This window comes from Camelus ferus, chromosome 3 (genome assembly GCF_009834535.1).
Source record: "Camelus ferus isolate YT-003-E chromosome 3, BCGSAC_Cfer_1.0, whole genome shotgun sequence".
Taxonomy (NCBI): domain Eukaryota; kingdom Metazoa; phylum Chordata; class Mammalia; order Artiodactyla; family Camelidae; genus Camelus; species Camelus ferus.
In genome coordinates, this window is record NC_045698.1 from 30071720 (window position 1) to 30092993 (window position 21274).

Consider the following 21274-nt stretch of genomic DNA (forward strand, 5'->3'; position numbering starts at 1 on the left):
ACCCTGAAAATTCAGCTAAGTGACATTCACATTTCTGGCCCACAGAAACTGTGAAATAACACTACAATTTTAAGCCACTACAGTTTGGGGCGATTTGTTATACAGATTTAAATAACTAATACATCTCCCAATCGCAAATTTTCCCTCCCCAACACACATACACCCTTCTTCTCCTAATCTTGGCTTTTAGTAGATGACCTGGCCACCTATTTATAGAGACAATAGAGGTTTTCCACTAGATGGAAATTTTCTCAGCCTCTTGAAAGCAAATCTATACTCCTAAAAGCACCCAATCTATTAATTCTTTCAGTGCTAATAAAAGAGAGATCCTTCTTATCTAAGGCTGATATCCTCTCAACTTCATCTTCTCTAGTCTCTTCCTTTCTTGCAGAATTAGCCCCCTCTCCTTCTGTACTTTTATCTTCTTCCTCTTCTAGATCTTTCCCTATCAGCATTTAAGTCTCTCCTTTTTCAAAACACAAAACTAAAATTGGCTTGACCCATCACCCTCTACAGTTACTCCTTTCTCTCCTCCCTCATTTTTTAAAGGAGAGTTCTAGCATTGTCAACTCAATTTTCCTACTTACTTATTCCTTAACCTACTTGGATATAGACTCTTTCTCGTCACCCAGTAATGGGCCATTCCTAATCCTTATTTAGCTTGAGCACTTGGCAGCATTTGGTACTACTGATCATATCCTCTCTTTTGAAACGTTAACCTCCCTGATGTTACACTTCTCTGGTTTTCCTCCCTCCAGCTGCCATACTCTCCTTTCAGGTTCTTCCTTTCCTACTCAACCCATAAACAGTAATACTTCTCAGGGATAAAGTCTTACACCCTCTTCCATTCTGCTCCTATAGACGAAGAGTCCAAATTCAAATGCTTTTGGAAAAAGACAAGTAAAAAGGAATAATACGTGCTGGGTCTAAGCCATTAGAAAGTAGTGGGGGCTATGTTGAACTAGATAGTTTAAATCCCGTAGAAAGATTTTAGTCTCTGTCTGGTTTAATCCAATTGTTGTTTTACAGGAAAGTAGCCCTATATACTGGAATTTCTAAAATACCTATCTCTAGGTGCAGTTTCTTCATCTTAAAAATCACTCTGTGAATAGTAATGATGACAGTATTAAAACACTGCAAGTCCAGTTTAACCTATAAGCTGCTAGTCTATCATTCTTGCAGATTCTCCTAAAACAACCTCATCTATTTTCATGGTTTCAATATCCACTTTATGCTAAAATTTTCAAAATCTCTAAGGTTAGCTCTCTCCTCCAAGCTCTATCAGATCCATATATAAACTGCCTTGTTGACATCATCTCCATTTAATTTTTTAAAGTTATCTCTCCCCTTCCTCTTCTTTCCCCAGCCAGTTCCTCCAGTTGTACTCCCTATTTTGATAAATAGTACCAAAAATCTACCAGCTCAAATCAGAAATCTAGAAGTCACCTTTGACAGTTCTCACTTGACATAAACATAGCCAACGTATTTATTTAGTACCTATGACATGCTTTCCAGCCAATGTTGATTCTCTCTAGATTTCATCTAGTTTTCTAATCCCATTTGCCACCATGGTTTTATCTAGATTACTAATAGCCTCCCAACTGGTCTCTGCTTATATGTTGTCCCATTTAATCTATTCTCCATATTGGGGCTAGAATTCTCTCTTCAAAAAGTAAAATTTACCATGTCACTATCCTGCTCAACTTTCAAATCTACTATCTTTAACATTGTTTACAAGGCCCCTGTAGGTCTGTCCCAGTAACATTCAGTTCTCACTATGCTATAATCTTGGTGCCTTTGCATGTTATTTTCTTGGCTAAGAACAGTCAGACTTCATATTGCTCCTTATAGACCGCTAGTTTTCCTTGACCCAGATAATCTTGTTCTTCACATCTCATAACACTCAGCAGTCAGCACTCAGGCAATTAACTATTCAAAATGTCTATTTACTCCATCATACTAATATTGGGAAGGCAGAAAGCACATATGTCTTGTTACAGTAGCTAGCACAACGTTGGCTCTCAATAAATATGTTGAAATAATTATTACATTTACTCTTGCATACAGCTATTTAAATTCTTCCCTAATCCTAATCTTTCTTCTGGGAGATAAGAATAAGTAAGTCTTGACAAGAATAAATCTTGACTATTTCATCCTCAAAAAGCCATTTTTTTCAGAATGAATGAAGGAACGACCCAGTCACGTGAGGCTGATTATGGGTCACTGGCCTCTTAAAAAGGAGGAGTTGGGGAATGGAGAGCTCCAGTAACAGCATCACGTGTAAATAACCCGAGCAGATCCAGGTCCTGTGCCTAGCAAACACGTGCTGCCCGCCGAGCACGGAGAGGGCGGGCACCCGGGAGGAAGATCCCAGGCGGCCGGAACGTGCTCGCGCCCGTGGCCGCCGCAGCCCGCGCCGCGGCCGCCGGGGTCTCGGAGTGAGCGCACGTGCGCCAGCCGGCCAAGCGGAGGGAGCTCCCGGTCACTCGCGGGGAGATGGCGCGCGAGCTGGTGTTTAGGGATAGGAAAGAGTGTGGGGCGACTTACGCCCAGAGAGGGGACAGCAGAGAAGGAAAGCCTTCGGAGACCGAAAGGAGAGAGGGAGGATCGTGAGCTAGGTAAGGCGGCGGGACCTAGGCCTCGAGAGGAAGGGGGCGGGGCGGGGCGGGGCGGGGCTGGCGTGCGGGAGCAGAGTATAAAAGCGCACCGGGAACCGGTTACGAGTTTATTCTTAGGTCCGGTCGGAAGTGCTCACACCTGGAGTCTGGCGCAGGCGGGTGGTAGGTGGAGCCCCACCCACGACGAAGCCAGGCCTAAACCGGGCCGACCCCGCCGCAGCCGGACTTCCTCCTCCCTGCGCGAGCCGCGTCGCCCTCGCTAGCGCCAAATCCCTTAGATAAGCTCCGCCCCGCCACTAGAGAAGGGCAGGCGGGGGCGCGACGCACCCACTCCCTGGCCTGCGCTTAGTAGGCGTCCGCGTCAGTCGGAGCCTGACGCGTGACGCAGCACGTCGACGTAAGTGACGCGCAGGCCCAGGCCGCTCCTCCTTCCCTGAGTGAGTGCCGGTCCGGTCGGGGCGGGGGAGAAGAGGGAGGGCGGGGGAGGGAGAGGCGACCCGGGAGTCGTTGTGGGCCGCGGGCCGGACCGGGTCCCGGGGCGGCGGCAGCCAGGGCCGAGCCGAAGGGCTCGGTGGGCCGTTAGAGGGCCGCCGTGGCTGTCGGGTCTCCTCCCCTGCCGGACTTGCGCGCCCGGCGCCCGGAGCCTCCGGCGCTGTGCCCACCCGCTCCAGCTCGCGTCTCCCGACTCCAATTAGGTCAGGCTCGGAGTCCCGCGGCCGCGGCTCCGGCCCCCAACGCGCGGCGGCCGCCCGGCTCGCCTTTCTTTCTTCCTTCGCCTTCCTCTCCTCTTGTCTCACCTTCCCCCTTTCTTTTCACGTTGCTGGGGTTTTTTTTTTTTGGTTTTTTTTTTTTGTTGTTAATTTATGCTTTAGGGGTTTTGTTCCTTAGCCCGAGCTCATGGGTGTACATTATCATGCTCCTCTTTTGTAGAGCAACCCGACGGCCATGGAGGCCGAAGAGACGATGGAATGCCTTCAGGAGTTCCCTGAACATCATAAAATGATCCTGGACCGATTGAATGAACAGCGAGAGCAGGACCGGTTTACTGACATCACCCTAATTGTCGACGGTAGGTAGAGTGGTGGGCTGAGGAGCGAATTTGTGGCTTCAGTTCTTATCTCCCCTTCCCCCACTCGCCTTTTTTTACCCACCTTCTGTGGACTCCCTATCAAAAGTCTGCATAGGCTGTGCGCTGAGACCCGAGGACACTTAACCAGTGTCCGCTCACGTAGACCATGCTGCAGAAGGCTAGTCACGCTTTCAACAGAAGCATCACATTTTAACTTCTTGCAGCCTTTTGAAGTGTTCTCATTACACACGAGTGCAGGATGATGGCATGGGGATAGGGAGAATGTCTCTAAATGTTTGGCTAATAGCCTTCTGTTATAAGCTGCTTTGTGATGTCTCTCACTGGAGTCATTTGGGAATTGTTAATTCTTTATAGTTTCCCAAATGGTCTTGGAGGGAAAACGTGAGAGATTCCTTTGCAGCACTAGTACCCTCTTTGGTAAGCCCCCGAAATAAAATGGGGCCTTTACCAGTCTTAGGAGTTGTCATTACAATGGAGGCAAACCCAGCTTGGATAGCTTTTCTATGTAGTGAAAACAGACTTTTCAAGGCAAAAAATCCTTTATTCTAGGTCTGCTGTAGATTGAGGTTCCAAATATCAGGCATAGTAAATGTTTTCCATAGCGAACACATCCAGCTTGGTGATTATCCTGTTGCTTGTTCTTTTTTCAAATGATGTATAACCTTTTGGGTTGTGTTTATATTTAGCAGTTTCAACTGAATAGGATATGCCTTTGGCTTATGTGGTAGGAGGCTCCTTACCTCCTGAAAAGGTTGTTAAGATGGCCTTTAAAAAAACTGGCTTAATAAGGTTTTTGAGGCAAAGATCTGCTTTCGTGTCTAATTGAGATTAAAATTTGTCGAGATACCTGCCCAGAATATAGTTTTATAATTATATTAAAAATCTGTTTTACTTTAATTTTCTAATTTGTTTTATAGTTTTTTATTTGGTTTTGTGAATATGAATGACTTAATTTTCTTTTTTTATCTAGGACACCATTTTAAGGCCCACAAGGCTGTTTTGGCTGCTTGCAGCAAGTTCTTCTACAAATTCTTTCAGGAGTTTACTCAGGAACCTTTGGTGGAGATAGAAGGTAAATGCTTGTTTTAAATACAATATTTAGCAAATATTATAATTTGATGAAGTTTTGGACAGTTAACTTAGCAAGGTACCATGGGAAATAGGCATCAATGGTTCCTATTAGGTGACTGGATAAAGTGACACCTGAGAATTCTTAGTAAAGTTCTTGGTAAAATGATCTACCAGGAAAAACTCTTAGGTTAGATGGTAGTTGTTGGTCTCTTAAAGAGTCTTTTTCATTGCTAAAACCAGCAATCACTGTCTTTTGAAAATGTATATTAAAAGTGAATTTCCATCATATTTAGTGGGCTTATGTTTCAGACTGGTGGAGATGCTGCAGGCTTCTGTACTAGCAGAGGTGCAGATGACATGCACAGTGTGAAGTGGGCTGCCATAACATGAAAAAGGCTAGGAAGATGAACTGAAGTAGCATTCAGAAGTTCTAGAGGTTACAGAAGGTCTTAAAATAGGAAGTGATTTTTGTACTTGCTTGAATTTTGTAATAATAGCCCACCAAGTGCCAGGTATTGTTATGTAGTTTGCATTTTCTGAAGTTCACAGCTGTCCTTTGAAATAAGTGGTTTTATTTCCAATTTGCACATCAGGGAGCAGGCACCAAAAGGCACCTGCCTGAGGGTGGTCATCTAGCAAGGGATTCAGTTTGTGCTATTAATTCCCATGCCTTTGTTTTCTGCTACTACAGTACCTAACTCCTCCTCCCTCCCGGTCCAAAGCTACAGGAAATAAATCAGCTTGCCTACGTAAATATAGAACATTAGCTTCTTCATCAGGATTCTTGAGTTTTGGTTTTGTATCTCTTTCACTGTGTATATATTCTCTGTTATGAATGGGTTGCCTAGAAACATTATTCCCTTGGAGAAATTTGGGGCCCAGGGGAACAAAGAAAACGTAGAATTAATATCCTCTTATTTTGATCATTCCAGCTTATCTAGCATTCTGGCTGATACATCCATAAATAGATTATCTTTTGATTATCTGTGATGGACACAGCACAGGCATAATGGAAATCCTCAAAGCTTACCGAAGTGAGAATCCAGCAGCCTAGATGGTATTTGTTTCTATTACAAGGCAAAATTTCATCCATTTATTCACCTGAGGTACTGAGACCCCAGGCAGGTTACTTTACCTCAGCTGCATATTTGCCTCTTCATCTGAAAAGTGGGTCAGTAGGCTTGTACTAATGACTAATTGAAGTAATATATTCAGAGTGCTTGGCATAGTGTTCGGTGCATTGTCAAAACTTAGTACATTGGGACTACTTATCAAATCTAATACCTGTTATACTGTCCCAGACCCAGGAAATGAGGATTCGATGAATAAGACAGCCCTTAGAGAATCTGCAAACTTAATCATGGATAAGCAACTGGTAAAGGAGTGCAGAAAGTGTTGCAGAGACTTATTACAGAATGATTTCACTGAGGAGGGAGCATGAGTGGTTTAATCTGCTTTAGAGAGAGAGGAAAGATTTCAGAGGAGTTGACTTCTGAGCAGAATCCTAAAAAGTCAAAAAATAAGTCACTCAGTCTTGAATATGCATTGCTGGTGGAGCGAGGAGTACTGACCTACCTAGAGAAGTAGGGTCTTCTGAAGACGAATCACCTTGGGATTGCCTCTTACACTTCTGACCTGCTGTGTCCATTTATAGAACAGGACACACAAGCCTTCAGTATTTAAACTATAGAAAATAAGAAAGAAAAATGTAAAAGCATTCTTGTTCTTTTGGGTTTTTGCCAGATTCAAGTTTAAAGAATCAGTTTGGCTCAGTGTCTCTTAAGCCCTTAACTTTGGGATTGCTGTACTACCTGGCTAGGCCACCTAGCTGTAGAGAAAGCCCTGGGCATGTACTTGGAAAATCCGAGTTGTAGTCCCAGCTTTACTGTTTGTCAGTTGTGTAACATTGGATATTTTAGCTTCCTTTTTTTTTTGAATGTACAAAATATGTCAAGTAATTTTGGGTGCTGTTAAAATCCTCTATAATGCTTTTGTCATTTTGGTTTATTTTGTTTTAGTAGGCACTCAGCCTGGTTAAGTTCAGGCTGCCTTGTATGGATTGTGGATCCAATTCTAATTTAGTTTTCAGAACCTTTGTTGTGCTGTTCAGGTCCCAGGTGTGTGGATCTGGGTAGTAGTCCACACCACAGTGCAGTTCTCAAAGCCTTTGCTGTGCAGCCTCAGGTCAGTTGCACATGTGTGCAGCTCAGTGGTGAGCTCAAGACTGCATACACAGATATAAGGACCTTAATCCAGCTACCCCTCCTGATTTCCTCTGTACTTTAGCTCCCAGGAGCTCCCTTTCCTGGTCCTCTGTCTGGAAAATTGGGGGTTTAGCCTCCCTGTGATGTTGTACAATTCCGGCAGTGGGGTCCATTTCCTGGACAAAGTGGTGAGAGAAGAAAATGACAGGAATTCTCTCCATGTGCTTCAGATTATTGTCTCTTTCCTAGTTCTGTGCCAGAGAGAACTTTCTCTTAGAGTTTAGGCGCCTGCTTGGTGGCAGCCAGCCACAGATGTGCATGCAGCATCAGAACTGGGGCTTGTCTTGAGGCAGGGCTGAGAGAGAGGAATAAAAATTGGTTATTTTTTCCCACCTACACACATACTGTCCATCCCCTTTCCTGGTTCTAGAGCCAGAAAGAGTTTCTTTTGGAGCTTTTCTATTTGCACCTGCTGCCCAGTAACAGGAGTTGGGCTGTACTCAGCATGGGATATGTGGGAGAAAAAAAATGTAAAACCAGAAAACTTACTGCTGTTCTTTGTGTTCTGATTTCTCTCCCCAATCCTTTTGCTTCTAATTATTCTTCAGAGTCCTTGTATATTTTGCTTTATGTATTATGTCCAAGATATTTAGTTGGAATCAACGGATAAGTTAGGGTAGAGTATGCTTTCTCCATCCTAGCTAAAACTGGAACTCCTGTCTGTAGAATGGTGATGATTCTCATCCTTAGCTGCACATTAGAGACACCAGGGGAGCTTTTGCAAGTACCAATACCCAAGCCTTTTCTCCAGATCAATTAAATTAATCTTTGAGGGCTGAGATCTAAGCATCTGTATTTAACAGTTCTCTAGGTCCTTGTTATTTGAGGTGTGGTCTGAGGACCATGATGCCTTGGCATCACCTGGGAGCTTTTTAGAACTGTAGACTCTCAGACTCCATCCTAGACCTCTGAATCAGCACAAGATCCTCAGATGATTCCTGTGTACAGCAGAGTTAGAATAGCACTGCCCTAGGACAAGTCCAGCATGCAGCCAGTGTTGAGAACCATTGCCTTATAGGGGTTTGTAAAAGCAAATGACATGTATGTAAAGGAAATTTCAATTGTAATATGCTTTATGAGTATATACTGTCATTAGATGCAAGCTGAACCAGCTCTCTCCCTGTTTCCTAAGTTGCTGGTGAAGTAAGTTACCTTTGATAAGAATGACAAGTTAACCTTCGACTTAAGTGAAAATTGTTGTCCTCAAAGCCAATTGCATCCCAATTCAGCTTTGTGACTTGGACTCACGCCACATAAAATCTTAAACAGACATTTATGCCCTAGTTGAGAACACAAAAGCTTTCTCTTAACCCGAGCCTCCAATTTTCTAACTCCATTCTTTACTCCTGAAGCCACAGATCCATAAGCACCTAGTTTCTCTCAAATAGCAACTCTGCCATCGTGTCCAAAATTTTAGCCCCTAATATCAAAGACAAAACATCTAAGCACGTGTTCAGACATCTTATTTGAGTAGGAGTTTTCCACCAACTGAGGAATTCCCTAAGACTAGAGAAATTCCAGAATGGTGCTCCCCTTTGCCCCTTCCTAAGTGGAAAAATGACTCAGATTAAGGTGTTCATATTAACGTTTTGCTTAGATATTTGCGTGTAAAAAAATGTATTCTCCTACACACTTACATTATGAAAGGAGTAAGGGGTTGATGAGGAAATGGGCTGAAATTTGAAAGTTACCAGACTAGTCCTGATAGAGTATAAAATATTTTTGCAGCTGTACAGCATCGCCCAACCATTCACTTAGCTGGACGTGTTATCAGTTTGGTTCATGTTAGCTAATTGGGTCATTGGTTTATTCCTAGGACCAATGTTGGACTGGTCACATAAGAAGCACCTAGAGTGCTTACGAAAAACAATTCTCTATCCCAGTTTTGATTCTGGAGATCAGGGACCCCTGCTTAAGTCTACAGGTGATTCTGATTAACCAAGCTTTGGAACTAAGTCTGCAAATCCTTGGAGGCCAGATGCTTCTTGAGATTACAAATTTTTAGAATTTTCTAAGGTAGTGCAGTATGTGCATTACATGATATACCCGGTAGGGTCTGGAGCAATATCCTATAACCAAGTAGTAATCCAGCATCATAGCTTATTAACATTTATGCTAAGTGGGATAAAGACTATAAATAGCCTCATGTCAGTTTGGGAAAAAATGATGCAGTCAAATTTATAGGAAATTTTCTGGTTTTAAGAGATTTGGGGGACTTTGGAAATATGAATAAGAGATTGCAGTCCTGTAGTGAATGGGACCATGGATATTCAAACTCCCAAACAGGAATGTTTCCTGCCATCATCCTATTTAAAAATCTCCATGCCCAATTTCCTCATCTGTAAGATGGGGATTGTAATAGTACTTCATAGGGTTGTTATGAGGATTAAATGAGTTTAATACTTGTAAAGTGTTCAAAGTCGTGCCTGATACGTATAAATATATCAGGCATATATATGTGTTTGATTAAAAATGAAAATATTCTGCTTCAGGAAAAATTTGCACATTGTTTTTAGGAAAGATTTTTGTTGCACTTTTAAATGTTTGGTCAAAATTTCTTTTAAAGAAAAAAAGCAAAATCTAGTTGTCTGTCCTTCAGGCTACTCTCATATAATAAAATATAACATGGTCAAAAGACAACCAGGAGAAAAACGATTAGGGGACCCAAATAAAATTAGCTTTCAGTGAATCCAGTTATTTTTAGTTTGCTTATTTGGTATCATGTAACTTGGTCATATTATATTATACTTTATGGTGCTTCTTAACATTCTGATTGTATTCAGGCATTTTGAAGATGAGTCTTCTGAGGCTCAGAGGTCTGCGTTGGCCCCAGATCAGAGGTCATAGGGAGCCTGGACTAAAACTTGGAAGTTCTAACTTCCTGAATGATATCTTTGCTTTATATAAATGAGGGGTGGTGGATATTCCACCAATATTCTTACTGTTGTCCTCAAGGCCACCTTCAGGTGTATAAAGTTCATGGGAAAAACGTAAAAGTAATTTTGTATTTGTAGTTGTGTATATTGTGTGCAGTTTGGTCTTGGGCATTTCTTAGCATAAAACAATCTGCAAAAATTAGTTTTCTCTTTGTTCCTGACAGTAGCTTTTCATAGCCTTCCATTAGCAGACTGAAACAATATATAGCATTGAAAAGCATAAAGAAGTAGAGTATCGTTTTGGGCCAAAATTTAAACACAAAACTCATAAAGATTGGAATTGTGGAAGCTTAATTTTGAGAATGACTTTAGCCTTTATTCATTTATATGTACTTTGTGTGTTTGCATTTTGGGAAGCATCATGTTAGATAATGTGTGGTGAGTTTAGAGACAAAATCATTTCTCTCAAGTAGCTTATAGTCAAGAGATGTCTATGAATTTTAATTATTAGGCCACGTACAGAGTCCAGCCTGAGGGAAGTATTAAGGGTTTTACTAAAGATGTGGCATTGAAATTGGGCCTTTAAGGGTAGTAGGATTTGTCCAGAGATAAAGTGATGAAGCAGTCATGAAGGGAGGGTAAGTGTTAAGGCAAGGAACTTCTTAGAAAGTGAAGGGTTTGAGGAGCAGTATATAATGTGGGTTTGATATGGTTTAAGATTTGAAAGGGAAAATAGTGGTAAATAAAAAAAATAATGTGAAGGACGTTGAAATAAAGGCAGAGTGGTACTGACCTTTATTTGCTAAGCTGTAGAAAGCTGTTGGTGATTTTGGAACTGAGTTGACACAGAGCTCCCTGGCAAGAAACACAGCATGTCTGATGTAATAGTTAGCCCATTCATATATAAGTGAGAATTCTGCCAGGAAATTAACCTTCCAAAATAACAAATACTCATCAAGTACCAAACACTGGGCTTCTTTTTTAAATGATACAAGATCTGAATCACCATGAATGTATGCTAATGCACAACTTTTTTACAGGTGTTAGTAAGATGGCCTTTCGTCATTTGATTGAGTTCACATATACAGCAAAGTTAATGATACAAGGAGAAGAAGAAGCCAATGATGTATGGAAAGCAGCAGAGTTTCTACAAATGCTAGAAGCTATCAAAGCCCTTGAAGTCAGGTAATTATTTCTTTAATGAGCACAGATAGTTATTATATTTAGTCACATTCAGGGTCATGCTATAAAGAACTAACTTCCTTAGTGAGGCGCAGATGGTTATATTCAGTCATGTTCACCCTGTTAAGAATTTATCATGTGTGTCATGCCATAAAGAGCTTACGTTTTGCAATCAGGAGTATGTGTTTAAGAATTTATAAAGTTCTTCTGGATACTGATTGTTCTTTACCTCACACTTGATTTTTTGTAAAAACTGCTAATATTAACTGAAGTAGCATCTTTTGTGTCTAATAAAATAAGGAGGACTAGACATCTTTTAAGGAGTTCTCTGGGCCCCTGTAAACTGTCTTGTTGGACTCAAGCTAATTATTTGTACTAAGCCTTATTCTAAAAAGAGTTTGCCTTACATAGATTAACGTAGTACAGTTTTTTTTAAAAAGTGAGGAAATTGAAGATGTAATAAATAGGCTAGGTGGAGGTGATAATCAATGAAGTTAGAAATATGATAGTCAAAATGCATGCCATTTAAGTCTGTATACTTGCTAAATGAGCTAAATATAGCTCTGAGTTCTGAAGCACCTCTTTGCAAAGAAAAAGGAAAAAAACCCTTCAGTTACATTAGTTATGGTTATAATATGAGAACATACCAGTTTTGTAGGAGCTATGCTTGATATTAAAACAGTTTCTCATAGAAGTTACTAGGAAAACATTAAATGGTATAATGAGTAAAGACTTCAACATTTTACATAATGAATAGTGTCATTGAAACATAGTGACCAAGAACAAGAGCTCTGGGGTCGGGCTGCCTCTGTAGTATCCCAGCTCTGCCACTGTGTGGCCTCAATGCAATTACTCTGCCTCCTGTGAGCTGCTCAGTTTCCTTATCTGTCAAATGGAGATAATAATGGTACTGTCTACATAGGATTATTTGTGAAGTTTAAGTGAATTAATGCGTGTAAAGTGCTTAGCAAGGAATCTGGCCCACTGTACTCTAAATGTGAATTGCTGTTATTATCTCTTGGTTCTATTTCTTTATGAACTTCAATGTAGGTTGTTGACATAACACTGAAGTACAGTTTGGTAAAATCAGTTACACATAGGGCAGAGTGATTTAGTCCCACTCACTGGTGTGATTCAGTCAAAAGATACGTTCAGTTGTTTCTTAGTTATTCTTAAATTGTAATTATCCATAAATATTATTTCTCCTAATGAGCTTTTAATTAGTTTGATGACAGAATTCAAGATTAAACTTTTCTGACAAGAGCTTGGTGTGTATGTATTCTGCTGCCTAGTGCCTGACACATAGTAGGTATGCAATAAACATTTGTGAATAGATGGATGGTGTGTGCTGATTAAAACCAGGCCAGTGTCTGCAGAGAGAGCTAAGACACAGGTAGCAAAATAGAGGTGTATTGAGGATGTAAACCTGATTTAGGTCATACCTTCTCAAAATGGAGGTAGACTAGGGGAATATGTTTGGATGGGGCAGTATCAAATTTGTGGTTAAGTCTCAGATGAGAACCTTCTGAAAACGTTTTCTGTGTGGTCCCTTTGCTGCTCATGTTAGTAAGTAGTATCTCACTATGCAGAAAGTCATTGTCAGCAGAACAGTGGAACATACTCAACAACAGTGGTCCAGGTTAGATTTGGAAGACATTTAATTAAGTTCTTGTGTCTAGTCATTGGGAGATGATGGTAAGAACAACTAGGTACAGCTGTTTTCCCAGGCCTATTTAGAAGCTTTTAGAAGATTTATTGTAAGACTGGGATTCTTACAGTAATTACAACCATCAGTGCTTCTCAATATAAATATAGTAGCATGTTGAATTGTTTCATGAACCAAATAGGCATGCAGTATACTCTGAAGGATTCTTTAAAGACAGGAAGATAGCAGTATTACATATTGACTGTTTGTAATTGGCTGGGTATAATGTTACACAATTTAGGAATAAAAATTGCATGATGTAGTTGTGGTTAAATCAACTGGTGAAGGCAACTCTGTATTGAGAAGATTATTGTATAACTGCTTTGTAGATGCAGAAGGTAAATAAGGTGCTCTTCTCACATTTGCAGTATGCACATATTTTTGGAATACAGTGTAAAATTTTTGAATGACACTGGAAAAAATACTAGGACTTTATTTTGCTGGAATTGCATCATTGCTTATTTAAAACTGGATGAGAAAGTTCCTGTTATTTGTTAGGAAACAGCAGGTGCCTTATAGATTTTTCTTCCTCAGCCTATTAAGGTGTAGTTTACATACAATACATTTCACCCATTTTAATGTAGAGTTTGAATTTTGTTAATTGTACACGGTGGTGTAGCCACCACCACATTCAGGATATAGAAACATTTTGATCACCCTAACTTTTCTTACGACTGCAGTCAACCCTGATCCCCAGCCTCCACTGATCTGATTTTTATCACTGTGGGTTTTTGGGTTTTTTTAAGTATATAGTTGATTTACAATGTTGGGTTAGTTTCTGGTGTACAGCATAGTGATTCAGTTATACATATGTGTATATTATTATTTTTCATTATAGGTTATTACCTCATTGTGGTTTTGATCTTATTTAGAATGTCATATAAATGGATTCCTATAGTGTGTAGTCTTTCATATAAATGGATTCCTATAGTGTATAGTCTTTCAAGCTAGACTTTTTTCACTTAGCATTATGTTTTAGAGGTTTGCCCATGTTGTTGTGGGTTCCTTTTTATTGCTGAGTATTCCATTGATTGGCTATACCACCTGTTGATGGACATTTAGGTTGTTTCCAGTTTTTGCCTATTACAAATAAAGTGACTACGAATATTTGTGTACACGTCTTTGGACATATGCTTTCATTTCTCTCAGTAAATACCTAGAAGTGGAATAGTTGGGTCATATGGTAGATGTGTTTGTTTATTTATTTATTTATTTATTTAAGAAACTGCCAAGCTGTTTTCCAAAGTGTTGTACCATTTTACATTCCAATTTGAACTGTATGAGGGTGCCAGCTGCTCCACAGTCTTCCTGTATGATCAGACTTTTTTCATTTTAGCCAAGTTGGTAGGTATATGGTGGTTTTAGTTTGCATTTCCCTAATGGCTAGTGACTTTGAGCATTTTTTATGTGCCTCTTTTGCCATCTGTTTATCTTCTTTGGCAAGATGTCTGTTCAAATTTTTTGCCCATTTAAAAAATTGAGTTATTGTCAAAAACTGAAGGGTGTGAGGTTTTAATCTGTTTACCAGCTAATAAGTTGGCCTGCCACAGTGTTATGGGTGCTGGCAGCAGACATGAGAATTTTGAGTCTCTCACAGCATACAGAGCAGCATGAGCTTCCTGTTCGTGTCAGTTTTCTTGGGTCCCATTCCCCAGGAGTCATGAGGGATAATGCAGTGGCTTTGGTGTGTGTTGTGCTCACAATGGTTTACATCACAGTTGAGGACTTTGGGCTCTAGGAAACCCAAATCTTTTATGATGAGCTGTAAGCAAATCTACCCAGCCTTTGCCCCAGAGGGTCCCTTATCTTTATTACACTGGACAATAAACAGACTGGCCCTCCACTCTGGAGGAAGATAGGCTCTGTTTTCTAAGGCCATTTGCTATACAGACAGCTGTCTTTGAAAAGATAGTCCAAAACAAAAGACTTTCAGTGTGTTTGTTTATAAGACATGCAGAAACATGAGGGTCCCACGGAGAGGTGTTTCAACAGTGTGCTTATTTCTACACTGTTCCAGCTCCTGGTAAATTTTCCAATGAATACACTACTCCATGACCATTCCGATTAATATGCCAGTAGGGACTGGGACCTACTATTCAATTTTTCCCTGCGCGGGATTTAGTTAAGAAAACATCAGAATTCCAAGTAGCAGGATGTGGCCACCCTGCAGTACTCTTAACCATGCATCCATTCCCCTAAGGTCCTACACTCAACCAACTGAACAAATCCCAGAAAGCCAGAAGGCTTTCTCCTTTAGTTTCTGTATTGACTTTTCCACTTAGCTCTAAGGATTAATCTGAGTGTAGCCAGATGTTTAAGCAGTTGCACAGTCTCAGCATTGGTCAACAGGGAAGAAGTCTAGGGCAAGTCTAGCCTCCATAATTACCCTGGCCAGTGTTCTGAGGCTGACATGAATGTCTTCCAGATCCCAAGTGGTGTCATTGATCACATAGCTAGAGCCAGACACAAATTTGTACCACCTATTTATTTGGATGCCTCTCATGGTAGGGAAGACTGCTTGCTCATAGAACATGCATAAATAAATCAGTTATTCCTCCAGGAAGCTCCCCCAAATAACCAAGGGTAGTCTTATTTTGGAGAGATCTTCACAGTCATCTGAGAGCTAAACTGATCTACCAGTGGTGCTTCCTTAGATACTGGATGCTCTCTTCCCACCTCTAAGTTTCAAGGCATTGTATTTTTGGGAAGGAAGTTAAGACCTAGCTTCCATACAAGAATTATGGTCCCAGGGGGCACATAGGTGCTTTTTGAAGAAAGTGTTGTTTACAAGTTTTTGTGACCACAAAGTGGGATCTTCATCAGTCAGGGGCACAGATTGACATTGTCTCCAATGTGGCCTTCCTCTCCCAGCTCAGTTTGAATGAGTCTTTGTTTTTGGAGGGAATGTCTGAGAGCTGCTAGTTTTAAACTTGCAGCTTTTGGGGAAAGCTGCCTGAGAGCATTTTCCTACCTGAGGAAGGCTCTCGGAGTGGTTCTGAAGGACAAAGATTATTAATGTCCCTTTCTCCCCCTACACATCTCCTGCAGTCAAAGATGTTCTCTCTCTAGTGTCCAGGGTGGTGGTTCTCCCTCCACCTCCACAAAATCAGTATGTCCCGTTCTAGTAGCTATAACTTTACCTCTTTTCCAGCCATCTCCTCTTACCTAGACCTTTCATGTGGAATGGACAGAGATAAGGGCATTTATAAAACTTAAGAGACCCATTATATATTCCACTTTGGCCCACAAGGGCCAATCTAAGTGTACTTGGCAAGCAATGTATTCAACCAAGTGGTCATTATTCCTAGGATCTAAGTTGATGTCTGTTCAATAAGAGAATCCCAATGGCTAAACTAGAACTAAGTTTGAATCTGCTAGGCCTACTTTTGACAGGATATTAATTTGGAAGAGGTACCAGCCAGGCTGCTCCATGGTTGCCATTGGGGGAAAGAAAAAGATAGTGTCTGAGAATGGTCAGAGCAGAATACTAAATTTCCAGTTAGGTTTATATATAGGTCTTGATCGTTACCCAGGAGGCAGCCAAAGAGAGGTGATCCTTTTCTAGGGACAGCTGAGTTTGATGCCTTACTCAGATTTTTGGACAAGGAGGAAGCAAGGGAAGTAGAGTCAGAAGTCTTTTTGAGTTGATATTTTAGGAGGCTGTTACAGCACTCTACAATATCAGTATCTATGGACGGTAGGGAGCTTGAAAGTTCCAGCAATACCTTGACTAACAGCTAATTATTGAGTAGCTTTTAGTGCATCATTATCAGACTGCACGTGGTCCAGAGAGCTGAACATATGACACAGCTCAATCTCAAAAGCCACAGTAGTGTGGCCAGAACCAACTGATTAGACTGGAACAGCAACAGGTTAACCTGAAAAGGGGTCCTTAGTGGTGAGACATCAGTGATAGCCTTGAGACGGGGCCAAAGGTCTAGTGTAGTCTGTCTGCCCAGGAACAGTCGGAGACAATGCCCTCTATGATGTGACATGAGACACACAGGCCAACTTTTAGCAAGTATCACAAGTCTAGCATGCAATGGCAACTTCTCCATCAGAAATATAGGGTCCTTTACTTTCTGCTCAGTCTGTGAGAGTGAGTGTGTCACCATCTTCAGAATTTGTTGAATAGAGGTGGCAGTGATGGAAGTCTAGGCAGTGTCGGCTTGATACTCTTGATTCCAGTTGGTACCACTGGAGAACAAGCCATTACCATGAACATCTGAATCAGTGATCCAGATAGTTTAGTCAGCAGCTGCTATTTGTTTCCACAGTTGTGGCCCCAAAGATGGGTATCTTTAATCTGCCAAGATTTCCAAGTCTTCCAGAGAGCTAGGCCATGGCAATAGCCCAAGAATCAATAAAAATACAGAAAGGATCATTTTGGAGAATGTTGTCCAGATTGATGAAGACCGCCTTGAGTTCTGCACTCTGAGCCAGCGCAGCCATGTCCACTTCTGGGTTTGCAGAATTGGTGCCTAGGCTGAGCATCTGTAGCAGCCCAGTGAACACCTTCAGCTTAGCCAGACTGTCAGTGAACCAAAGACCCCGTTGATCTAATGGCATTCTTTGGGCAACAGAGTAGGGAAGCTACCACTTTTTCATGTAAAGCCAAGAGGCCAACTGCTCTCTTGAGTATAACTATTTCTGTTTGACAAATGAGACTTGTTGGGCACATCTTAACTTGCTGATCATGAAGTTTTAGTTAACACACTCCCAAATGGCAGAGAGCCTCAAAGCTTCCATGAATCTTATCTCAGTTTCAACAAGAGCCCATTAGCAAGCTAATCCTTTCTTGTCAAAGGGAGTGTACCTTGTAGCCATATCAAGTAGTTGGCAAGTCCAAAACCCAAGGAATACCTTTGGGTGGAGGCAGCTTCCCTTTGCCAGAAGCTCAAATCTGCAAAGGCATCAGTCTCAGAGACTTGTAGATGAAGGAGGTCACTAGGGTTTTGGTAGAGAATGTGCCACCAGTGCAACCTGCTGGTTGGAGCCCCACTTAAAAGATACTGTTTTGCAGATTAGCTGATCTAATAAACAAGTTAGTAGAAGTGAGGCACATACTGTCTCTGGTACCTAAATAGTCCAATGAGATGCTGGGTCTCATTTTTGATGGGAAGAGGGAGGAGGTGAAGAAACAGTAGTTTTTTTCTTTTACTGCTAGAGGGGATTGAACATTGTGAATCTGCATGTCTAGTCCTCAAAAACTTTACTTGGTGAGCAGACCTCTGAATTTTGTTGGGATTTATCAGCAACCCCTGCTGGTAGAGATGTCTTAATATTACATTCAGGGCCTTTGCAACTGAGACTTCTGGCTTGCCAGTCATAAGGATATCTTCAGTATAATGTGAATTTTAGATATAAAATAGAGACACTTGTGCTAAATCTTGACCCAGCTACTAGTGGCTAATAACAGGGAAGGTTGTTCTAGTAGCTCTTCTGTATGTGTGGTTCTTCCCAATCGGGATGATCCATCTCTGGTACTTATGGGATGGAGAGGTGTAAATGCACATACCGTATCAACTCCTGCTGTACATTCAGATGTCAAACAGCAGTATGTAGAATCAGCACCACCCACAGGGTCAGGACAGCCTCCCTTTCCTCCTGTGAACCTTGCTCAGACCCCATCAGTGGAATGCAAGTGCCTCTCTCCGTGGAACCAGGTGGGATTGTGAGTTGGACACCTGAATATAACAGAACTGTGAAAGTTTGAGTCCCTCGCATTCTTGAGTTTTCCTCAGCATACTTCAATGAGTATATGGTGTCTTCACTGTATACCCTGGGGAACAGGGAGACTTTGGCTTCACCCCTAATTATCTTACTCCAAGCAGATGAAGTCAAGTTTAGAGAGGAAGGGAAGCTAGAAGGGGAGGTGGTGTGGAGGAAGAAAGTGACTCTGCCAGTGAGCAAGTTACGTTTACTTTGTGTCAGGCAGCGCAGGAGCTGTATGTGGCTCAACTAAATAAACCTCTGATATTTTCAGCCCACCCAGAGCCTTCTGTCAGGCAGCAGGGTTATCATTGCTGACACCGTAAATGTCAGTTTTGGGGACCCTTTGATTCAACAGCCCCATTCACATTGCTTTCTAATTGGGGCCACGTGGTTTATGCCTTTTGGCTGACTCAGACTTGACTTCCACAGTGGTGGCTTTTTTTTTTTTTTTTAAAGAGTGTACCTTAATCCTGGACATTCGCTGCCCCATTGTCAAGATAACATCTATGCTTTTCCTGGTGCAACATAGAAGGCTTTCCAGCAGGTCTGACCACAAGAATTTATATTGCTTTGGATCCTTCTCTCATTCCTTAGTGACTCATCTTCATCTGCATTATAAACCCAGGAAGTTGGACAGGAAGACTCCTAGTAATGCCTCATCATAAGAATTTGTCTCAGAGAAATCTCTCCAAGAGCACCCAAAGCACCTTTATGGCAGCCAGGACCCACTGCAGAAAAACTCCGAAACCTTGGCAGTCATCTCCAAATGGATCTAAGGTGGACATGACAGACCACAGGAGGGGCCGAGCTCTGAGATGGCCCAAGCGTTGCCATTATTCCTTGCTCGACAAGCATTATGTTGCCCCTTCAATTCCCATGTGGACCAGCCAAAGTTCTAATGACTCAGCTGGTTTCTGCTAGTAGCAGTTGCGAGTTTCCCTCCTGTCACACTTGGTTTAGGTGCATTTGACAGTAACTTGTCTATAAAGCAGGTGGAACCTTCTGTCTCCACCTGTCAGACTGCTCTTGAATCTTCATCTTAGTTGTTAACAATGGGGCAGACTTCAGGCTGACCACCAGATGGCAAGGAAATCCTCCTCTTTCCCCCGCCTCTCCACCCCTGGACAGTTTGCAACAACTGAAACACCATTCCAGCAGCTGTCCTTAAACTTATTACCCAGTGCTCATCCTGCAACCTCATTAGTAAATGTTTTAGTTTCCTGGGGCTACCATAACAAAATACCACAAACTGAGTTTCTTAAAACAACAGAAATTTATTGTCTCACAGATCTGGAGGCTAGAAATCCTAAATTAAGGTGTTGGTAGGGCCATGTTCCCTCAAAATCCTCTACGGGAGGATCCTTCCTTGTCTCTTCCACTTCTAGAAGCCCCAGGTATCCTTAGCTTGTGGCATCATAACTCCAATCTCTTATACAGACATAGTTAGAGTAGGGCCCACTCTAATGGCCTCATCTTAACTTGATTATATCTGCAGACATTTCTAAATAATGTCATATTCATGGGGGTCAGGACTTCATATCTTTTGGGGACACACAGTTCAATTCATAACAATAGGCAATTAAATAGAGGACCATTTATTGCCTTACAATTTGGTAAACCTGTTTGCTGCCAGCTCCAATGGGCTTCTTCAAATTCCGTTTGCTTTGTGAGGTCTTACCCTTCCTGTTATAGAAAGCCTGTCTTTTTCAGCATCCTGTTCTTGGTGCCAAAATGTGGGGGGGGGTCTGAGATTCCACCCTACTTTGCAAGCCAGCAGATTATCCTACCACCGTTTCCTGGATGCTGATAGATGATACAGGGTTGGTAGGTCAGAAAGAAAGGACGTTATTACTCTCTGCACAGCAGACAGCATGAGTTTTCTTTGTGCTGCTTTCCCTTCCGCAGGTCCCACAGGCCCATGTGAATGTTGTGCATATGGTTGGTTTTCTTCACAGCTGAAGATCTCCAGCTTAGGAAGACGTCTTTTATAATGGGCTGCGAGCAAACCTGCCTTTCTATCACACAGGGGGACATTATTATATTGGACAATAAGAAGAGCTGTCTGTCCTCTTTGGAGGCAGCAACTCTGTCTTCCCAGGCTGTTGGCTTTTCTGCAGACATCCTTGGAAAGATAGTCCAGAACCAAAGCTTGTCAGTTCCCAAGATGTACAGAAACACAAGGAACTTGTGGAGAATTGTCTCCCAACAGGTGTTTTAAGAGATTGAGTTTAGTGAATTGTAAGAATTCTTTATGTATTCTCTATAGAAGACCTCTGGCAGATACATGTTTGCAAATATTTTCTCCTGATGTCTGGCTTGCCTTTCTGTTAACTGTGTATTTCAAAGGACAAAGTTTTTAATTTTGATGAAATCCATTTTATCAGTTTTTGTTACTAAAGTTTCTGCTTTCTATCTGCTATTTATACTTAAATAAATACTTGACTATAAATGTCTTTCAGTATTTAAACCTAGTCCAGTGTTACAAAGATTTTATCCTGTTTTCTTCTTACATTTTTAGTAGTTTTAGTTCTTACATTTAAGTGTGTGATCCATTTTTAATTTTTTTGTGTATGATATGAGGGTAAGGGTCAAGATTTATTTTTCCCATATGGATACTAGTTGTTCCAACACCACTGTTTCATCTTTTCTGCGTTAAATTACCTTGGAACCTTTTTTCAAAAGTCAGTTGACTATATAAGTGTGGATCAGTTTCTGGACTTTGTCTGTTCCATTAATCTCCATGTTTTATCCTT

General features: G+C 41.4%; 1 protein-coding gene across 6 annotated transcripts in view; it reads left to right on the forward strand.

The window, feature by feature from the left end:
- The first annotated feature begins 2265 nt into the window (after nucleotides 1-2265).
- The window catches only part of ZNF131 (zinc finger protein 131), a 28803-nt gene continuing 9794 nt past the window's right edge, over nucleotides 2266-21274 (forward strand). Inside the window, exons 1-4 of one of the 6 annotated variants that reach the window (XM_032471631.1) lie at nucleotides 2266-2618; nucleotides 3549-3687; nucleotides 4679-4780; nucleotides 10960-11104. In XM_032471631.1, coding sequence (XP_032327522.1) covers nucleotides 3564-3687; nucleotides 4679-4780; nucleotides 10960-11104 — 371 coding nt within the window. In that variant the 5' untranslated portion in view covers nucleotides 2266-2618; nucleotides 3549-3563. Of the gene's footprint in view, nucleotides 2619-2721; nucleotides 3056-3082; nucleotides 3314-3548; nucleotides 3688-4678; nucleotides 4781-10959; nucleotides 11105-21274 lie in introns of those variants that run through there. The other 5 variants (XM_032471645.1, XM_032471643.1, XM_032471644.1 and 2 more) reach the window with 5 other exon arrangements.